This window comes from Hippopotamus amphibius, chromosome 10, assembly GCF_030028045.1.
Source record: "Hippopotamus amphibius kiboko isolate mHipAmp2 chromosome 10, mHipAmp2.hap2, whole genome shotgun sequence".
In the NCBI taxonomy this organism is placed as follows: Eukaryota; Metazoa; Chordata; class Mammalia; order Artiodactyla; family Hippopotamidae; genus Hippopotamus; species Hippopotamus amphibius.
The window spans coordinates 58,118,661-58,141,103 of NC_080195.1; the positions used below are offsets into that span (position 1 = coordinate 58,118,661).

At 38.6% G+C, this 22,443-nt stretch overlaps 1 protein-coding gene across 1 annotated transcript in view; it reads left to right on the top strand.

Annotated features, from left to right (window-relative positions):
* CFAP44 (cilia and flagella associated protein 44) overlaps positions 1 to 22,443 on the top strand; it is a 105,172-nt gene that overhangs the window by 12,281 nt on the left and 70,448 nt on the right. The window contains exons 5-15 of the mRNA XM_057696316.1: positions 482 to 644; positions 3,476 to 3,578; positions 7,054 to 7,270; positions 9,249 to 9,363; positions 12,008 to 12,172; positions 14,454 to 14,609; positions 15,338 to 15,385; positions 16,197 to 16,296; positions 17,140 to 17,234; positions 18,612 to 18,821; positions 19,439 to 19,549. Coding sequence (XP_057552299.1) covers positions 482 to 644; positions 3,476 to 3,578; positions 7,054 to 7,270; positions 9,249 to 9,363; positions 12,008 to 12,172; positions 14,454 to 14,609; positions 15,338 to 15,385; positions 16,197 to 16,296; positions 17,140 to 17,234; positions 18,612 to 18,821; positions 19,439 to 19,549 — 1,483 coding nt within the window. The remainder of the gene's footprint in view (positions 1 to 481; positions 645 to 3,475; positions 3,579 to 7,053; positions 7,271 to 9,248; positions 9,364 to 12,007; positions 12,173 to 14,453; positions 14,610 to 15,337; positions 15,386 to 16,196; positions 16,297 to 17,139; positions 17,235 to 18,611; positions 18,822 to 19,438; positions 19,550 to 22,443) is intronic.

Genomic DNA, 22,443 nt, shown 5'->3' on the forward strand with positions numbered 1-22,443 from the left:
CATCAAAGAAGAGGCCTACATGTTCCTTTTACTGTGTTCAGTCAACAAACTGAACAGGCTTTGGGAGAACAAAGATGGCAAAGACAGACTTCCTCTCACATTATAATGTGATTTAGTTTTAGCAGGAGAGAGGAAAATGAAATTATTTAGGCAACTACTTTGCTCTCTATAGTACTCAAATAGAAAGTTTAACTTTAATTTTTATTGCAAACAAAATTAACGTGCTTTCAGAATTTTCCTAGGAAAATTAAAATATTGACCAAATCAGAGTATGAGAATTTTCACCTAATTTCCAAACAAGATTACATTAGTAATACATTAAAAAAAAACTCTGAGTTTCAGCGTAAAATTCAACTACTTCAACTCTGAATATTTACCTAACTAAGGGTATGGGTTTTTAAAATATATTCATTTCATTACTTTCCCCATCTCTAGAATGGTTACTTTGTTTCACTTCTTTTCCTTTGCAACTTTCCCTCAGACATTCCTTTGGTTATGACTGCAGAAAGCGGGCCAACCTACAACTTCTGGACAGCAGTACCGTGTTGTACATAGCTGGGAACCAGCTGATCCTTCTGAATTTGAAAACCAAGGAACAGACCTACCTGCGAAGTAGCAGTGGCAGAGGAATTGGTGTCATTGGGGTATGCCTTTAGGAACTTAGGAAAAAAAATCCATCTCTGTATTTGTTTGTTCTTTGGACCAGCCAGGCTGTGAGGTGGGATTGCATGAGATGCACAGCAGTCTTTATTCTAAGGCATTTTCGCTGTGTGATTACAACCACGGCATCCACTGACATTATCTCTATGCAAAATTATAATATTATATAGGTAACATTATCATCTCATTTTGCAGATAAGGATTCTGGGGCTAATAGAGGTTGAGTGACTTTCCCATAGTCATGCAGGTTTTCCACATTATGTTTCACAATATATTTCACTATGTTGCAATTCTGCAAAAATACCGAGGTGAGTAAAAGAAGTGATAATTCACATAATAATTAGAGCTAAATGCCAGATAAAATGTAAAAGTATAGAGTTGACTATTAGGAAATGAGGCCTAAATTGTACATTCAGTAGTTTCAAGCAGTTGACAAAAAAGATCTGTGTGTGATTCTGAGTCTGTCTCTTCATTCCTCCTCAGATGTCTGTCTCCACCAGTCATTTTCTTTCTTGTATCTTCAGCCTCTACCTCCTTGGCATAAAAGCATACTAAATCAACTTGTTCTCATTTTAAAAGGCCCCTCTCTGGGAATTCCCTAGAAGGTCAGTGGTTAGCACTCTGCGTTTCTACTGCAGGGGCCCTGGAACTAAGATCCCACAAGCCAATTTTAAAAAAAAAGGAAAACCAAAAAGCTAGGTATACATACACAAGTACATGCTGCGGTGGCACCAGCTGTTGCAAATATTCACAGGCCCAACAAGAAGGCTCTGTGGAGGAGGGAAGTCGGTTGGGGCCATCTCAAGGTACCACGAGCCCTGAGGTCCACCCCATCTGCAGAGGACGCAGCAACATCTAACCCACTTATTTTTCTATCGTTTTATGGCCAATAGTTATGAAATGTCCATTTTTTCTATTTTGTGGTACAATAATTTGGTTTGAGGTCAGTAGCTAGGGGTGTAGTGTGGTCAAGAATGCTAACCCTAAGCCTCACACCTGGACACTGAGAATTTATATGTCAGTGGTGCTGGGGCTGCTGGTGCCCGGATAGTGACAGGACCTTTCTCCCCTGCCCACGTCACTTCAATTTTTCTGAAACAGTTATCCATTTGTGGATGAGAAATGCTTTTGTGAGGCTATGAGAAGCCTGTGAGAAATGTGTTTTGGGGCATATAAGCCATCCTCCAGGAAAGACAGGATGAATCTATGTTGACTATAAAGTAAATGTCTCACTTGTTCCAGGTCTCCACTTAAAAAAAAAAAAAAAAAAAAGCAAAATACCAAACTCAACCCCACAGCAGCTTCTGATCTGAAAGTGTAGAAAGTTTTTTACTTACTATAGACGAGACCTTGATGGATAAAAGATTTGCCTGAATTCCCATTCAGATTTCTGTGACCACAAATCCTACAGAATATTCCTTCATAAATGGGGATCTAGAAAGAGTCTTAATGCATTTCCCCTTATGTCCTTGGGATCTATTGCATTTTAGTTCCGTTTTCTTCTTGGCTCCAACACCTGGCTTGACTCCTCTCTCTCTATGTATAACTTCAAGCAAGTTACTTAACCTCTCTGTGCCTCAGTTTCCTTATCAATAAGATGGGAATGATCATGGTATCCAAGCTCACGAGGTTGTTGTGACATTTAAGGAAATGAATTCATGTAAAACTTAGTGTCTGGTACATAGCAACAAATGCTGTCTGTGTTGGATATTCTCATTATCTCACTGAGTATCCATTCTATAAACCCAAGCCTTGTTTCAAGCTTAAGTGATGGGTATTTACTTGAATGGAAGAATAAATGCAGCCTGTCAGTTGGAAGACAGCCTATTATGGGCCTTAGTGCCCTACGTGTGGAGAGAAGAAAAAGAGCTACATGTTATCTGGGTACCAGGATTTCCAGTTCAATCTATATCAGAGAATACTCCCTTAGGTATATAATCAGGAATTGCAAAATAGTAACTGAAAATAGAATTTTATAAAGTGCAATATATGTTGTAAATAGCTTATTCTTGTAACGGTCTATCTTTATTTTTAATTTTCGGCTACCCATTTAGTCTTCCTGCACATTGGATTACCAATGAACAAAAATAACAGGAATGAACATATGACTCCATCCAATGTATATGCATATCATTTGAAATGCTGACACAAGTAGTTTTTCCAGGGCATATTTACTGTATTTTGCCTTGCATCTGGCTTGGAAATATTGTATCTTTCACACTTCTAGCAAGTTTACACCCATTTCTAGTAAGGTGAAATTTAAAAAATTGTGATGTAACTTACTCTGGAAACATGAATTTTTCTATTCAAAAATGTAGGTTGATTTATATGCAGGGTAAACAATTCATCTAACTTAGTTGTTCTCAAAGAGTGGTCCCCAGATTCATCATCACCAGCAACACCTGGAAAATTGTTAGAACTGTAAATTCACAATCTCAGGTCCCAGCCCCAATTTACTGAATCAGAAACTCCAGTGTTAGAGCTTGCGGTCTGTGCTCTAATAAGCCCTCGCTGTGATTCTGATGCCTGCTAAAGGTTGAGAACCACTGTTCTAGCTCTTCTGATGGCAGTTTAAAAAATTGTAGAGTTAGACATGACTCTGTTAATGAAAGTAAAACTTAAAATGAGTATTCTAGTTTTCAGTTTAAATTATATTCATTGTCAAGTATTTATTAGATGCCCAGTTTTAAGTGTTCTATTGGAGTGTATCCTAATAAACAAATTATAAAGTAACAGATGCTAAATACTGTGTTAATAGAACTATTTATATGATAATCACCCTTTTAATGCCTTAGCGAGATTTTATCTTTTATAGGTTCACCCCGATAAAACTTACTTCACAGTAGCAGAAAAAGGAGTTTTCCCAAAGATTATAATTTATGAATATCCTTCTTTGAGGCCCTACAGAATACTTCAAGGTGAGTCTAGTAGACTCTTGAAAATATCTCATGTTTAAGGTTAACATTCTGAAGAGGTAATGTTATTGTAGCAGTCAGGATCCTCCAGAGAAACAGAACTGGTGGCAGATAGAAGAAAGATTTATTTAAAGGAATTGGCTTATGCAATTGTGAGGGCTGACAAATCTGAAATTTGTAGGGCAGGCTAGCAGCCTGGAAATTCTTGGGCAGGGATTGATTTTACATCTTTGGGCAGAATTTCTTCTTCCTCCGGGAAACCTCAGTTCTGCTTTTAAGTGCTTTCAACTGATGGGATGAGGCCCACCCAGGTTATCAGGGATAATCTCAACTGATTATAGACGTTGACCACATCTACAAACTATCTTCACAGCAACATCTAGACTAGTGTTTAATTGAATAACTAGGTACTGTGGCCCAACCAAGTTGACACATAACATTACCATCACAATTATCTTCCAATTCTCTTTTCCATATAAGTAATTTCAGTAGCCAATTTTAAAAAAAGATTTTATTTTTCAGAGCAGCTTTAGGTTTACAGTGAAATTGGGAGGAAGGTTCAGAGATTCCCACATACCCCTCCCCGCACCCGTGCTTAGCCTACTCATCATCAACAACAGGCATCAGGATGTACGTTTTTTACCAAGGATGAGCCTATGTCAGCAGTCACAATTACCCAAGTCCATAGTTTCTCCTAGGGTTCGCTTTTGGTGTTCTATATTCCTTTAGACAAACGTGCAATAACATATATCCATCATTTATAATGTCATTCAGAGTACTTTGAATAGGAGTTTTCCCAAAGACGGTCCTAAATATTGTCTGTGCTCTGTCTGTTCATAACTGCGCTACCCGCCTTGGCAACCACTGATCTTTTTATTGTCTCCATCGTTTTGCCTCTTCCAAAATGTCATATAGTTGGAATTATATGGTATGTAGCCTTCTCAGATGGGCTTCTTAAGTAATATGTATTGGTATGCTTCCTCTGTGTCTTTTAATGGCTTGATAGCCCATTTCTTTTTAGTGCTGAATAATATTCCATTGTCTGGGTGTACTACATTTTGTGTGTCCATTCACCTATTAAGGGACATTTTAGTTGCTGTCATTCATTTCATTTATATATAAGCTTATGGATAAGCATTGATTTCACTTACATATAAGCATATATCCACATACACACAGACACGAGCATACACAATCAAATATACTGTTTCTTTTATTTTGAACAAACTATCTGTCACATCAATCAAGAATAAGAAAAATAAAAGTTTTATTTTACTTTCATTTATTCTTTTGATGCTCTTCCTTTCTTTATGATCCAAGTTTCTGACCTATATTATTTTCCTTCTCTCTAAAGAACTTTTTTTTTTAACATGTCTTGCAAGGCAGGTCTCCTGGCAACAAATTCCCTCAGTGTTTGTTGGTCTGAGAAAGTCTTTATTTGTCACCTTTGAAGGATAATTTTGTAGAGTGCAGAATCCTAGGTTGGTGTGTTTTTAGGCAAGATTTTTTTGCCCTCATTTTTCTCCCCCAGTATTTTTTTCTTTATCTTTCATTTTCTGTAGTTTTTTTGGGCATATATCCTGGTTGGTGATCTCTGAGCTTCCTGCATCTGTGGTTTGGTGTCTGACACTAATTTGGGGGAGATTCTCAGTCGTCATTTTAAATATTTCTTTTAAAATATTTCCTTCCTTCCTTCTTTCCTCCCTCCCTCCCTTCCTCCCTCCCTCTCTTCCTCCCTTCCTGCCTTCCTCCTTCCTTCCTTTCTTGCTGCGTGGCATGTGGGATCTTAGTTCCCCGACCAGGGACTGAACCCACACTCCCTGCAGTGGAAGTGCAATGCAGCGTCTTAACCACCGGACTCAGTTGTTTTAAATATTTCTTATGTTCCTCTTTCTTCTCCTTCTGGTATTCCCATCACACATACATTATACCTTTTGTATTTGTCCCACAGCCCTTGGGTATTCTGTTCTGTTTTTATCAGTCTTTGTTCTCTTTGCTTTTTTGGTTTTTGAAGATTCTATTGAGACATCCTGTAGCGAAGAGATTCTTTCCTCAGCTGTGTCCAATGTACTAATGAGCCCATCAAAAGCGTTCTTCATTTCTGTTACAGTGTTTTTTTGTCTCTAGTGTTTCTTTTTGGTTCTTTCTTAGGATTTCCATCCCTCTGCTGACATTGCCCATCTGCTCTTGTATGTTGTCTGCTTTATCTGTTAGAGCCCTGAGCATATTAATTATAGTTGTTTTAAACTCCCAATCTGATAATTCCAGCACCTGTGCCGTGTCTGGTTGTGATGCCTGCTTTGTCTCTTCAAATTGTCTTTTTTAGCTTTTTGGTATGCCTTATAGCTTTTTCTGGGTAACCAGACACGATGTACTGGGTAAAAAGCACTGCCTTAAATAGGCCTTTAGTAACCTGGTGGTAAGGTGTGGGGGAGGGGAAGCACTCTCTAGTCCTATGGTCAGGTCTCAGTTTTTTGGTGAGCCTATGCTTTTGGACTATGAACTTCACAAATGTTCCTCAGCATTTTTCTCCCCCCTTAGTTGGGACAGAATGGCTAGAGGTGGCTGGGTGGGATCCTTCTCCAGGTCAGTTAAGCTCTGATAATTAGTTTGATAATTAGAGCCTGGTCAGGCTCTGGTTAATTAGTTTCCCCTGAGGGCGGGCCTTATTAAGGAGAACAGCGTGCTCTTGGGTATTTCAAAATGGTTCCTTTTCCCCTCCCTCTGCTGGAAGCCTGGGGCGATTTTTCTAGCTATTTTTACTTTAGGAGTCTGGTCAAGCTCGCCGAATGACAGGGTGCGCCTAGAGTTTTTAATTCAAACTTGTCCACACTGAGCCTCCAGCAGTTCATCAGAGTTCAGGTTTTACTGCTGGTATTGGTTCCTTGAGCTGTTCTGGCTGCTTCTGATTGGAAGTCTCTGCTCTGGTGAGTTGCACATCCCTGTTGGTCTTTCTATTCTTGGGGGCTGGGGTTCACCCTGGTTCCTTCCCTCTCTTACAGATCCCAGAAGAGCTGTTGGTTTTTCAGTCTGTTCAGCTTTTTACTTGTTGTTAGGATGGAATGGTGACTTCTTAGCGTCTCACATGCGTAATCAGAAACCTGAAGTCATCCATTTTTATTTTGTGAAATTTTCAGTGGTAGACTTTAAATTGATTTCTCTCTGCTGTCTAATATGTGTTTGTGTCACCGTTCCCCGCTTCATAAAATAGAATATATTCTCAGAGTGTTTTTCTCATGCAAAATGTTTTTAAGGTTTCTTCACCCTCACCACCCATATCATGTAACTCATTCTACAGCCAAGGGTGATGAATGATTTTGGAATTGCTTCTTTAGGGGATTCTTGGCATTCTTCCACCAATGCACATCACTAAGGGTACTCCGCCCCCTCCCCCTTTTTTTAAAATAATAAACTTTTGAAAATTAAATAAATGCTGTTCCTGTTCGTTAGACTCCCATTCATCTTTTCATCCTTTCAGATGGGACTGATCTGGCCTATGCGTACGTGGACTTTAACTTCGATGGTACCTTGCTGGCCTCTGTTGGTGGCAACCCTGACCACACACTGACCATCTGGAATTGGAAAGAAGAGCAGCCCATACTGAGGACTAAAGCTTTTTCCCAGGAAGTTTTTAAAGTTACTTTCAATCCTGAAGATGACGAGCAGCTTACCACATCGGGATCAGGCCACATCAAGTAGGTTGTGTGACTGGTACAGGTGCCAGTCGTTTACTGTTAGGGTCTTTTCTAAGAGGATTGACCAGCTGGAGACATTTTTGCTGATATTGTTAACTAGGATAATTTTTAAATGTGTTATTTTAAAAACTAACTATAGTGCAGCTTTTCTAGTTGGCGATAGAGATTTTATTACTGAAAACAGCATAGATAAAAGAAAGGCTTTTGAATTTAGCTTGCTGCCTTTCGGAGGCTTCACTTCCTAAGAGAGTTTGTATAATGTCTTACTAACATTGGTGTGCTGTGTCCAAGTTCATATTGAACTTTCAGATCCACTATTCAAGGTGTTGTAGTGATACTGTATAATGGATAAGTGATTCTGATGTCTCTGAACTCAGTCTTCACTTGTAAAATAAGAATTATAACAGAATCGTTACTGATGCAGGACCCTCAAATACTAAATAGTAGCACAGCCTACTCTTGATCTCAGATCTCTGGGTGCTTTTCACTATATCATACCCTGGTCTTTGTTCAGGATGGAATGATTTTGTCCTTTATTTAACAACCTTCCAGCGCTCCTCTCCAGCTGTCCATAACTTGATTCCCAGTGTCTCTTTATGAGAAAGACATTTTTTATCTACCCTAAATTTCCTTTCACTCCAATTTAAACCTAGTCCTTTTGAAATATAGACTAATTGAACAGATTTTTAAATCTTGGGGAATTCTCAACTAACTCTCTGCTAATTATAAGTTAAAAAAATTCTAATTGCTTTCCCCATTGCTTACTAAAGTGCATGTTTTCTATCTACTATATCTTTGGGGAAAAATAGACTTTGAATGTATGTGCTCTAAAAGAAACACAGGGGAAATGGAAACATATGATCAGGGGATCTACCAGAGCCTTGGAGAAGGGTGTTGGTCATTTATGCTCTTAGCTTCATATTGATATTATTGGCTTGTTGATACTGTCCATTAGCTATTTTACATCCAGCTAGTAGGCCAGATTCCTTTTTCGACATGGTGTTCTTCATTCTGACTCTTCATTTGTTTAAACTATGAATAAGAAAATATTAGTAATAATTTAACACATTGATTTCTTACATGCAGACACTATTCTAAGAGGTGTTCAACAATTTCATAAGGTTGGTTCAAATAATATTCTCATTTTACACATGAGAGAATGAAGGCTCAGTGTGATCAAGAAAATCACTCAGGGACTTCCTAGGTGGCGCCCTAGGTGGCGCAGTGGTTAAGAATTCTCCTGCTAATGCAGGGGACATGGGTATGATCCCTGCCCCAGGAAGATACCACAGGCCGCGGAGCAACGAAGCCCGTGTGCCACAACTACTGAAGCCCACGTGCCTAGAGCCTATACTCCACAACAAGAGAGGCCATCACAATGAGGAGCCCGCATACCACAGTGAAGAGTAGCCCCTGCTCGCTGCAACTAGAGAAAGCATGTGTGCAGCAACGAAGACCCAACACAGCCAATAAAATAAATTAATTAATTTTAAAAAAAGAAAAGAAAATCGCTCAAAGTTACATAGCATGTAAATTAGAATTTGGGGGAAAACTTTTACATCCTCTAAGGTGGTACTATGCAGTAGGACTTTCTGCCAGGGTGGAAATGTTCTGTGCTGGCCAATCTAGTAGACACTAGCCACATGTAGCTATTAAATACTTGAAACTGGCTAGTTTGAATGAAACACCACTCTTAAAATTTTATTTAATGTCAATTACTTTAAATTTAAAATAGTCAAATGTGTGGCTATTGCACAGGACAACACAACTCTAAGATGTAAGATCTACAAAGGCAGGAAATTTTTTCTTTTTGGACTATTTTGCTCAATATTGAATTCATGTTGCCTAGAACTTTGCCTGACAGTTGATACTTAATGGATAAATGAAATAATATGTGACAATGAAATGTTTGGGTGATTTTAAAATTAAAATCAATAGAACTTCTTTGAGGTACATTCAGTCTCTTATTTGTTTGCAGGTTCTGGGAAATGGCTCTAACATTCACTGGCCTCAAGCTTCAGGGTTCATTGGGTCGATTTGGCAAAACAGCCACTACTGATATAGAAGGTTACATGGAGCTCCCAGATGGGAAAGTGAGTACAGCTACTATTCTACAATCATGACTTTATGTTTTCACGTGATATACATATACGAAAGCATGTTACACAGTCTAAAAAGCATTGCCAATATCGGCAATGACAGATACTATACTTGTAACTACAATAAGCATTTAAGTTTGCCTTTTCAGATGATTAATTTTAATCCTGTAAAATTGTCATAATCCACATGCACATATCATTTTGTCTTTTACTAAATATTATACACACATATAAGGTATGAAAGCATTTTCATAGAATAACAGTGACATACCTGTCACTTTTAATTATGTCATGGAGTTGCAGTATTTATAATGTTTATCTTTGCCTCCTCTCCTCTTTGCCATGATGCTCCAAGAGGACTTACTGTGGTCAAAGGTTATATACAGCAATGTGGCTTTTGTTTTCATTGCCAGATTATTATTCAGGAAGAGTGAGAGACTTTATAGTGAAATCTGCAACACTGCAATTTTAATCTGTTAGTGTATTCTTTAATATTGTTAATCTCTTATAAAATTTATATGCATGTTGCCTGTGGGATCAGTTCTCCATTAATATTGTATTTGGCTTCCTATATGGATGAGCTATATCGCATTTGTGATCATCTCAATTATAAATAAATGCCAACATCCAAATATTACCCTGAGGAAACAAATGGTCTAGTCATTGCCTAGTGGAATATTCTCGGCTTGAAATCACGGTGTATGGGAGGAAATAAAAAGCCCTGGATGTGGCTAAATTATAAATTATATATCCAAATGTATAAGATGGTAATAAATCATTCCAGCTTCAGATCCTGTAAGAATTAAGCTACGATAAAGATCGTTAAGAACATGGTGTGAGATCTATCTTAAAAAAGTTTAGTAGAGTTTGTGTAGATGTAGGGGAGAAAAGAAGCCATTTTAAATGAGAGAGCCACAAAAGGAAATAGTTAGAGTTAGGAATAAATACCATGTATTTAGAGGATTAATTGGAATAAAGCATTCATTTTGGGAAGGAGTGGGAAATATGATTGAGAACTGTGGCAGGGCCCTAGCATATGAGGACCTGAACAGCCAGGCAGAACTATTAGGCATTGGAAGAGTAGAGCTGCAAATGAAAGAAGCTATATATAAATTTGGCCACTGAATGCCAAGCATATTAGAAGGGAAATGTGGAGTTAAGGAGGTGCAGTAGGGAGGAAGATGTTGCTTTTATCTAAGAAGAGGTGATGAAGGCCTAGACTCTTCTCAGGACAAATGCAAAAGGAAAGCTAGACATGAGTGACATTTTAGAAAGAAATGCCTTATGGGCTTTGGTGACTTTTGGTGATTTTAGTTACTGGGCAGAAGAAAACAAGTCTAAGTAAAGACCAGTGGGCTGAGGCTTTATAGGTAAAATAGGTAGAATAGATAAGAATAGGTAAACTGGAGAAGTAGAAAAGACTGAGGAAGGTCATTAGTTATTCCAGGTGAGAGGGAAATGGGGCTGCAGAGTCCTCGAGCAGGCAGGCAAAAATTAGATCAGCGTCCCCCAAAGGGCATGTCATGTGACATTCTTCTGCATAGAAGCTCCATGAAAATAAGACTTTCCTGGTCAAATTCCTTTGTACCTAGAAATTTCTCATGGTGATTCCCAGTGAACACTTCTGTATTAAAGCTTCCAAGGGGTCCTAGAGAAAAGAAATTTGTTTGACTTTGTTTATCCTAGCATATGTTTTCTAAGACAGCGTTAGTTGGAGTGGGAGGTTTTGAGACATATGCCAGGTTTAGAACCCTGACTCCTCTGGGTAGTTTTAGGCAAGGTACTTAAACTGTTCTGTGCTTCAGTATTTTTACTTTGTACAGTGAGTATAATAATAGTCAGGGCTTTCATTGGCCCGTATGGTTCCTTTGTGCAAATGAGAGAAACTGTCTCTTCTGGGAAAATAAAGTGCCCAACCTATACAGCTGCACATGGCATCCTCGATAAATGTACCTAGTTCATATGGTTTTTAGGATTATAAATAACTTAGCATATGTAAAATGTGCAAGCAGTGCTTGGCATGGAGTCAATTAGTATTATTTATTATGTAATGATAGTTAAACATCTTAAGAACTAGTGCCTGGTGGTACCTATTTTGGAAAGTGCTGGATTAGATGCATTAATGTGAGGTGGTTCCAGGTGATTATCCTTGTTTGAAACTGGATACTGTTCTGCCATAATTTGCTGAGTTCAGTACTGTGCCCACAACTTATCAAACATCTTATAACATTTGATATTATCACTCTTAAAAAGTAGAATCTCATCTATCAAGACCTTTAAACATGTCTCTAAATTTTGACCCAGTAGTTCCACTCCTGGGTTGTGTCCTTATGAGATATACAAAGAAATCTACTCCAGATATGTTTGAAAAATTAACCAACAACATACAGCCTGCTCACAATGAGGTAAAAATGTGTATAACACTAGGAGCAAACACATTAAAATGTGATAAGTGGTTGTTTCTGGGGTAGTGAATTTTCATTGCTGTTTTTTCTTATTTTAAAAATTAAAAAATTAAAAAAATTTTTACTTTCATAACCAAGAAAAATCTTTAAAAACAATCTCACCAGCTCTCTGAGGCATATGTACACGCTTCTCTGTCTTAACGCACATTCCTGCCCTTCTGCACACCTGCCAGGTGCTCTCAGGGTCAGAATGGGGCAACATGCTGCTTTGGGAAGGCGGCCACATCAAAGTCGAGCTGAGTCGAGCTGCCGGCAAGCCTTGTCACCAGGGTCCCATTAACCAGATAATGCTGGACGAGGGTGAGGTCATCACCATCGGGTCAGATGGATGTGTTCGGGTAAGTTGTCTTTACACTTGGACAGCAGCACCCAAATCAAAGCCTTGGAGATCACCCTTTTATCAGATTTTTGTTTCTCACAAAGTTCACTTGATGAAGGAGATCAGTGGTCGTTTACTCCCAGGGCCAACTCATTTTAAATAAGGCTTCTCTTGTGGTAAATTTTTAATTCTAGTCAAAATCCATTTACATCTTGGCACTGAAATTTTCTGAGGGGGCCTTTTGTTATTTTGATTCTGTTGTTGATATATAAATAGCAGCTTCGGAAGATGAAAATCCACTTTAGCACAATATTAAGTGGACTCAGATGTCCTTCCAGGATGGCCTGGTATGAATGGACCATTTTCTAGGGACAACAAGGCCAGACATCTGTTAGTTGTTGTTTACTGAGTTTGCCAGTTAGAAATACAAAGGTGAGCTGATGGGGTTTGCCAATGGAGGCGCCCCTCCCTGTGCTCCGTACACTAGTGAACTCACTTGTCCTCACCTGTGGACACTGTCCTGCCCATACTGTGGGCTAAGCTGGGACATTGCTTCTGCATCGCTGTCCTTCTGGCTGTTTTCACACCTCTTCTCCCACCCACCAACCCACCCACCCATGTGGAGGTACCCTGATGTTGCTGGCAAACCTGCAGTCTTCTGACTTGCCCTGTGGTCCCCTCAGTACATATTTCTACTGGGGCCGTTCATAAAAAATATTCATAAGGTAGTATTCTCTGGACATTCTTTAGAAAGTATTATCAGAAGTAAGACTGTATTTTCTTTTTAATAGTATGGTTACTCTGACACTTATTGAGCTTGCTTATGGCTCAAACAATATATTAGAGATGTATTTCCACAGTTTCCTCTTACCACTGGCTTTTCTAACCATGTTAAATTTAATTTTGTTCTACTTTACTCATTGCTCTGAGAATCTTTTATGTCCTTTATTATTTTTTTTAATTAATTAATTAATTTATTTGACTGCATTGGGTCTTCATTGCTGCACGTGGGCTTTCTCTAGCTGTGGTGAGCAGGGGCTACTCTTTGTTGCAGTGTGCGGGCTTCTCATTGTAGTGGCTTCTCTACGGGCTCTAGGCATGTGCTCTAGGCACGCAGGCTTCAGTAGTTGTGGCTTTTGGACTCTAGAGCGCAGGCTCAGCAGTTGTGGCGCACAGGCTTCGTTGCTCTGCGGCATGTGGGATCTTCCCGGACCAGGGATCGAACCCATGTCCGCCTCACTGGCAGGCGGATTCTTAACCACTGTGCCACCTGGGAAGCCCCTATGTCCTTTATTAGGTCATACACTATATTCACTATCCTTCCAAGGCATACGTCACCCCCAAATACAGCAAAATGCCAAGTGAAGGCAAGCCTCAAGAGAAGTTAAATACTTCACAGTGGATCCCTTCATGCACATCACTCACTTGCTTTCCCTTTCAAAGTCTGCCCTCATCTCTGCAGTCCTTTATGTTGTGAATCTCTACCTCTCACCCTCTAGGAAAAACCCACTCCAACTCCCAGGAGTTAGTCTGACTCTAGGATCTGGGACTCTCCTCCACAGGGCTGCTCTCTGGATCAACACCAATCCTCCCAAAGTCTGAGTTGCTGAGTCTAGGATGACATAGCAGGGTGTCTACAGAACCACCCAGGCTGGGCTTTGGCACTTCACAAAGGAAGTCCTTCCAAGTCTCTCCACCACATAAAGTGAAACTGTGCCCTCCTCATCCTTCCCTTGTACTATTCTGGTCTCCTGTCCCAAGAACAACAGTCCTTGTCTGAATAACACAGTGTAAATCCATGATAAGGAAGAGAGACATTATCTCATGAAGACATTACCTACATCCATTTTTCTCTGCTTACAATGAAGACAGTGCTTGGATCATTAAGCAAGAAGGCCTGTGTCCCCTTTCCAGTAGCCCACAGGTGTAATGTAAAACCAGGCTCCTCGTCATGTCTCAGTGTATGACTGAACTATTTATCCCTTACAGCCACTTTATATGCAGAAAGACCTGACAGAAACCTTGACATAAGGTTTACTTTGGGCAAATTAGAATTCTTATGCAGGGCTGTATTCTCCGACTAATCTCCATAAATACAAAGGAAATTATAATAATTCATTATTCCCATTTCAGGGCAAAATTCCAGGGGTTAGGTTGTGTCTGGTGTTTTAATTATACCTACTGATTATTTTCATGAAACGAGAAGAAATGACTTTTGAAAAAAATTGGGGCCTTTTCTGGCTTAGAAAATACATATTCAGAAACTGCTGATTGATTAAAGTATTTTCTGATTTTTTAAGATATGGGATTTTGAGACGATAGACACTGCTGATACTATAGATGAGACTGGATTGTTAGAGATCGAGCCCATGAATGAACTTCAAGTAGACAAGAATGTCAAACTCTTCTCTATGATAAAAATGAATGAAACTGGAAATAACTTTTGGTTGGCTCAGGTACGGTGCACTCTTCTGTCTTTGCTCTTTAAAGTTATCTGGACATAAAATGAAACTAGTAGCGTAATTTATTGTCACTGTAAGTCCATTGTACTATTGACTACTATTGATACTACAATGAAGAGTTCCCTGAATTTTGAGATTTAATTAATCTGTATTTTAGACATAGAAAACCAATTAGCATTTTTATTATGTTAAACTGACTGTGTTTTTGTTTGTTTTTAAATTTCTTTATTTTTATTTATTGGCTGTGTTGGGTCTTCGTTGCTGCTTTCTCTAGTTGCAGCAAGCGGGGGCTACTCTTTGTTGTGGTGTGTGAGCTCCTTATTGCCATGGCTTCTCTTGTTGGGGAGCACGGGCTGTAGGTACTTGGGCTTCAGTAGTTGCGGCACATGGGCTCAATAGTTGTGGCACACGGGCTTAGTTGCTCCATAGCACGTGGGATCTTCCCGGAGCAGGGCTTGCACCTGTGTCCCTTGCATTGGCAGGCAGGTTCTTAACCACTGTGCCACCAGGGAAGCCCAAACTGGCTGTAAGTTTTATGAGATTGCTTCATTTATTGTGTGGTTGTGTTCTAAGATACATAGAAGTTGCTAAATTTCAATCACTTTAAAATATATGTAAGTTTTTGTTATTGTTTGTCCTCTAAATCATAAAAAGAAAATTCTTTTAATTTGATAAAAGTTGAAAACAATGAACAAGATATTATTAGGTATTTAATTTTTTAGGATTCCAATGGAGCCATATGGAAGCTTGACCTTAGCTTTTCAAATATTGTAAGTTGCCTATTTTTCTTATTTGTTTCTAATTCTCATAGTAAAAAACCTTTGTTATTCTTCTTTAAAAGATATTTTATTGGGGGGGTTGGGGTGGGATGAATTGGGAGATTGGGATTGCCATATATACATTACTAGGAAGAAAGAAAATATCAAATTGTACACTTTAAATATATGCAGTTTATTGTGTGTCTAAAAAAAATGAAAATTGTTACACCTCTGACCTAAAGGATAATGAAGCTAGTAATTTAAAAAATAATTTTGCCTAAATAAATTTTGTCTGATTTTGAAAAAAAAGATACTCTTTCTCCATATTTTATCATTGTTCTCATCAAAAACTTGTTCAGCATATCCAAAGAGTTCATATTGTCTCTGTCTCTTTCTCTTGTTATGATTTTACATAAAAAAAGGATCTGTCTCATAACAAAATTTACAAGTGGCAATGACAATGCCTAACATTATACAGTGCTTTACAGTTTTCATAAACATACGGCATTTTAATGTACATCATCTCATATAATCCTCACAACTACTCTGTGTTATAGGCAGGCAGTTGCCATCACCTCATTTTACCAATGAAGAAATGGAAAGTGGCATTTGAAGTGACTTGTGCCAAATCACAGAGCCATAGGGCATCATCTGTCTCTCCTAATTCCAAGCTTCAGCACTCTTTCTATCTTACTATGCCTTTTCTTACTTCTTTTCAGATAAAGTCACACATGATATGGTGTTCTAGTTGCATTTCTTTAAACTTGGCCTTAATTCTATGTTAACCTATCTTTGAGTTCTAATAGGATCTCTTTGTTATCAGACCCAAGATCCAGAATGCCTCTTCTCCTTCCACTCTGGAGCCATTGAAGCCTTGGCCATCTCTCCTCTCACTTATCTCATGGCCACTACTGGCTTGGACTGTAAGTAGGACTTTACATCTGGCCCCTTGTGTTTTGTTTTCAGTTCATTTTTTTAATGTGTTTGGTTAAAGTATTTGAGAATTTTTCCAAAAAGGAAGCCTTTTGATGCAAGCGAGGTGAGTTTTAGTGGAGAGGAAAGGGCCCAAAGTATAGCAATCATAGTTATTGTGAAAGATTAAAATAAACATCAATAAGTTACTCATGAAAATACCATTCATCTTGGTATTATCCACATTTGTGCTTTTCCTTTTCTTTCCATCTTCTTTGTTCTTGACTTATAGTGAATATGTGGACTGTGCAAGGTGAAATTGATCTACTAGTCAATTATCAGTTGTTGCTTTTTTGTTTTTATTTAAAAAAGTTATTTATTTATTTGGTTGTGACAGGTCTTAGTTGCGGCCGGTGGACTCCTTAGCTGCAGCATGCCAACTCTTAGTTGCAGCATATATGTGGGACCTAGTTCCCTGATTAGGGATCGAACCTGGGCCCCCTGCATTGGGAGTGTGGAGTCTTAACCACTGTGCCACCAGGGAAGTCCCATCGGTTGTTTCTTTTCTACAGTCGTACCTCAGTATCTGTGGGGAATTCATTCCAGGACTCCACTGATACCAAAATCCGCAGATGCTCAAGTCCCTTATGTAAAATGGCATAGTGTTGTTCATGTTTATAAATTACCTGATTGAGGATATACATGTAAATTTTTAACTAAAGACTATTAGGTTATCAGTTGATTTAATTTTTATGATGTTTCTTGTTATAGTGCTAAAATGTAAAGTGAGCCAAAGTAGTTAAAGATACTATATATATATAAAACTTGTTTCTTTTAAAACTGTCTTTCTATAGGCTCTTTTAGACTCTATGATTTTGCTAGCAAAACTCCTTTGGTTCAGATGAAATTCAAACAAGGAGGTACTGCCCTTGCTTGGGTACCACGACTGGTAAGCTTATTGTCATAATGAGTTTCTACTAGAATGTATTTGTAAATATGGTATATCAGTGCTATTTCTTAGAAACACAGATATCTTCTGACTCTGGATTTTAGAGAAGAATAAAAATTTTAACTGAGTTTGTTCACTCAGAATGTGATAGAAATCACGTTTTGTTCTGTTTTAATGAAAACCTATTGTGATGCCACCTAAGGTTTAGAAATAGTTCCATGTTAAAAACCAATTACCTGACAGAACTTTGTGTACCTGTCCTCTATCTGTCTGACTCTAATTCATTCATTCATTCAATATATTTCCAGCATTCTATCCAGTTCCTTTAATGTGCCAGGCCTTTTACGAGATGCTGGGAATATGGCAATGAACAAAAAGACAAAAACACGTGCCCTCATGAATCTTATACTCTGGTGGGAGACAGGAGGCAGAGACAGACAGTAAACAAAATAAGTGAATTTATGTGATATTTTAGATAATAAGAACTATGGGGAAAAAATTAGAGATAGATCATTGTTCTAGTTATCTATTGCTGTGTAATAAACTACTCCAAATGTAGTGGCATAAAACAGCAATCATCTTATTTTGCTCACATTCTCTGGCTTGGGAATTTGGACAGGTGACAACAGGGATGGATTATCTCTGCTTCACAGTATTGGGGGCCTCAGTTGGGGAGATTTGAATGGTTAGGGCCTAGAGTCACCTGAAGTCTTCTTCATTACACGTTTGGCACCTGGGTTGAAGGTTAGGCTAAGCTGGGATGTCAACAGCAGCCCATGCCACGTGGAGAGGTCATTGTCACGGCATGGTGGCCCAGGGCAGTCACACACTTCTTCATGGCAGCTCAGGGCTCCGTGATCTAGTGTTCCCACAAATAAGGCAGAAGCTTCTGTCCTTTGTGTTGCCTGGCCTCGGAAATCACATCTTTCCTTGCTATGTGCTCTCAGAGAATGTTTACTTCCTTTAACACTTATTTTAGTTCATAATTCCACATACTTTTGTGTGGTTGATTAATGTCTGTCCTCCCACTTGACCATAAGTTTGTGAAAACAGGGGTTGAGACTGTTTTATGGTCACACTTGGGGTGCTGGTGATGGGTGCCTGGCATGTGGTAGACAGACACTCCACCAGCGTTTGCTCGTTCAGTGTTTGGATTGTCATTGTTTACCTGTCTCGTGGTCAGCAGTGATAAGAAAACTGTCCTAGAAGAGATGGAGGGTACCAGAAAGTAGTACAAAGAATTACCAATGAGCATTTATTTTAGTTAATTATTTAGTTAAATTATTTAAGTCTAAATAACAGATATTTCTGTATTTTATGCAGTACAGCTTTCTTACGTAACTAATTTCAGAAGCTTGCATTTCTTTGTTGTCCAAGGTAAGCTACGGTGGAGCACAGATTACCGCGGGATTTGAGGATGGTGTTGTTCGAATTCTTGAACTTTATGATCCAAAAGGGCTCACAGTTTTTGTGGGACGGAAGAGAGTTTCGGATGCAGATATTCGTTTGAAACAGGTTTTCAAACCTCATACTGCTCCTGTCACTGCTTTAGCTTATGACCGTGATGGAGAAGTTCTAGCCACAGGAGTAAGTAGTAGACTTCCTTTTGTTTCCTACTGAATTTTTGTGGTTAACCTTGCCTTATTTGTCTTCATACTTAATGATGCCTTATTTGCTTATATTCCTTTCTGAGAATATATATCCATATTTTGTTTTCTTTGTAGTCTTATTCTTTCAGTATAGTCTGTGCATGACATTTAAAAATATTCTTACAAATTGAGCTGTAATGCTTATTTTCAATGTGCAGAAGTTTTCAGCTGGAATCATGCAACATGGTTTACGTATGATCAATGTTTTATAACCTAGGTATGTTCTTATATAGAATTGTCATAAGTGAAGAGAATAACCATGTACATTTTTTATGCATAAATAGGTGAGCATATGCATTGTGGAATTTTTTGTGAATTAACCTTATATACATGTATGGTGATCATCTTTTCAAAAACATACAAGAACACATGGTTTGTCAAATGTTCTCATGGGGGAAATGAAGCAAATATTTGAAATAAGAATGTTTCCAGAATAATCAATTGTAGGTATAAGTATACAGTGGGTGTAATATAGCTGTTAAATGCTTCCTTGTGGAATCTATGGAATAGATTTCATAATAGTATATATTTGATGGGTATCTCTCTTTTTCTTAGAGTAAAGATCAAACTGTCTTCTTCTTTGAAGTGGAAAGGGATTATAAGCCAATCGGTTATATTACTACTCCTGGACCTGTTTGCCAGTTAACATGGTCTCCAGCCTCTCATGTAAGTAGTTATTTGTCTTCATGTTTAAATCTCAATTACTGCGTGGGGAAGTGGTCTGGTGGACAGAGAATAGCAGGTAGAATTGTTAGCTCCACTCCTGAGTCCTGCAGTCAGGGGCCGGGGAAGCCACTCAGCTTGACTAGTGGAGCATTACTCAGCATTACTCACGCCCTTCCTGCTACCTCCTCTCTCTTCCATAATCTAGTTAGTCTACCATATCAGACTTAGCTTCAGCAATGGAGAATTTATCCCAAAATACAACATGTCGAATGTGTTGCCTTGGATCCGCTAGTCCTTCTGACATTAAGTTCAGTTCTAAGGTCTGAGTGTACTTGTCCTTATCTTTAATCTCTTTACTTCTCTTCTACCCCCATTCCACCTCCATTTTTTTCTTCTAGTCTTCCACTGCCTCATTTCTAACAAGTGGTGATTCAGTACGGATTACTAATCTTATTTAATGCCCCTAATTTCCCTAATTTTGAGCATAGGATAATTGAGTCACCTGAATATTGATTGAATGTCTAAACCGGGGACTGCACTAGGGTTCCAGCATGATACTGATGCTGATGCACTGCATAGAGGTACTGTCAGGATTTGGGGTGGGGGGGGGGGTGGGGGGTGGGGAATCACCTGTAATCTAGTTTAATGTCTTCTAAAGAAAATGGCTATAAAAACATAGTAGTATTTAGAAAAAGTGATTTTTTAAATTAATAACTACTCATTGTTTTCATCTTTGCTAGGCCTTGGTGATGGATTTAATAAGCAGTACCTAACAACCGTATTTTATGAAGGAGATAAAATACATATGTTTAAAAAGTTATGTTGTTCTCTGATGGAATTATTTAAGATTTCACAAGGGAATTGCTGACTAAAATATCAGTGATCTCAGTGGTATAGATAATATGTGCTGTGAATACAGAGCAGGGAAATATCAAAAAAGGGAGAAGTTAACCCGTGATGTGAATCGGTAGAGAGGAGGTCAGGGCAAGTTGTGTTGGTAAAGGGAAAGAGAGCTGCAAAGGATGCTCTGTGTTAAAGTGTGAGCAATTGTATCATAATGTATAATATTTTGTGCATCCTTCAATCATTTCCCTGTATAACAAAGTTTAAAAACAAACAGCATTTTTCAGGGGTTAGAAATGATGGATGGGAAGGGAGTGGGTGTGACAGCTTGAGGGAAGTCTTTGTGGTGGTGGGATAGTTCGTATTTTGATTGCTGTGGTTGGTTACATGAATCTGCACATGTGAAAAAATGGCATAGAACTATACACACATTCTTCTATATTAATGTTGATTTCCTAGTTTTGATATTGTTGCAGAAGTAGTCAGTGGCAGAAACTGGGCAAAGGGTATGTGATACCTCTTTGTACTATCTTTGCAACTTCCTATGAATTAATTACTTCAAAATAAGAAACTAAAAAAAATTAAAAGAAGGCAGAAAAGACCCCCCCCCCCAAAAAAAAAGAAAAAAATAAGAAAATTCCAAAGTCATTTCAGGCAGTGGTACCAATTAGCACTTGTATTTCTAATATTATTTGGGAATCACTAATGTAAAAGTAAATTACTCTTATCTCACAATGTATACATGCATCAAATCATCATATTATACAGCTTAAACTTACACAGTGTTATGTCAATTATATTACAATGAAGCTGAGGAGGAGAAAGTGAATTGACATGTGTAACTGATATGCTGCACACTTCAGTTATCCGAACAGCAGTAGCTGTTAGCCCCACCAGCTCATTGGTCAGGACTCCTACCTTCCTGAATGCATTAAGCATCTGCTCACTATTTTGGTTTTCAATAGGGGTGTATCACACACAGAACCATTCTGCCTGCAGTGGTGCCTGCCACGATCACTTAGACAGCAGTGTGGAGAAGTTACAAGGGAGCCAGATGAGAGGCAGGTAGATCTATTGGACAGGAGTGTTCTAGAAAACATGTGACCAAGCTGTGAAAGACTGTATGGATAAGAGATAGGTAGAATTGACCAAACTTGGTGATCTTTTGAATTTCTGGGGGTAATTTTGATGTCTAAATGAAATTCATTAGTGTTTTTCCAAGACATGTTTTTTTCTCTCCTGCAATTTTCTGAGAGCACCATTCTCCCTGTTAGCTGAACCAAAAAATCTTTAGAGCCATCTCTTCCCTACCTCTAACCACTCTGCTTCAGTAATTCACCAAGATCCACCATTGGTTATGCATCCTAAACATCTGTTAAATCTGTCTCTTCCTCTATGTCATCTTTGTTCCTCTTTGTTTCATGCATTAAGCTTTGAACTTGATCTTCTCTGCCTAAAATTACCAACTCTTGTCATCCTAGCACACATGAACTCACTATTTTTAAACACATACATAACTTACTAATATTTTAGTAAGGATTTTTGCATCTACGTGGATTGAATTTCTTCAGTGGATATCTTCTTTTAGCAGTTTATAGTTCTATAACTTCCAGCCCACAATTTTATACCCAGCATAGTATCTTTCAAAAATGAAAGTGAGTAAACAAGAGTGTGACTTTTTGGATGAAATGAGCAACTCCTGTTCCCATGCAGCTTAGGGTTGTGCAAATGTTTTAAAGGCAAAGGCCCAGCAGAATGTCAGGCTCACTTTTCTTCATTTCACTTTTGGTGCCCTCAAGTACTAACTTTCTTGTCTCTTTGAACTTCAACTTGTGTCTGTTCAACTCTAAGAGAATGCCTAAAGCTTAAGAACACTGCATTCTGTGTAACTTCTAGGTCCTGTTCATTAAGTTGGCCAATGCCCTTAGGAGAAAGAGATGCAGAGAATGCCTAGCTCACCTCACCTAGCTTCCCTTCTGTGATCTTGGCCCTTAGAGCTGTGGCTGTACTGGTTTCTCTGTGATGTCTCGACCTAGCTGTTTAAGCAAACT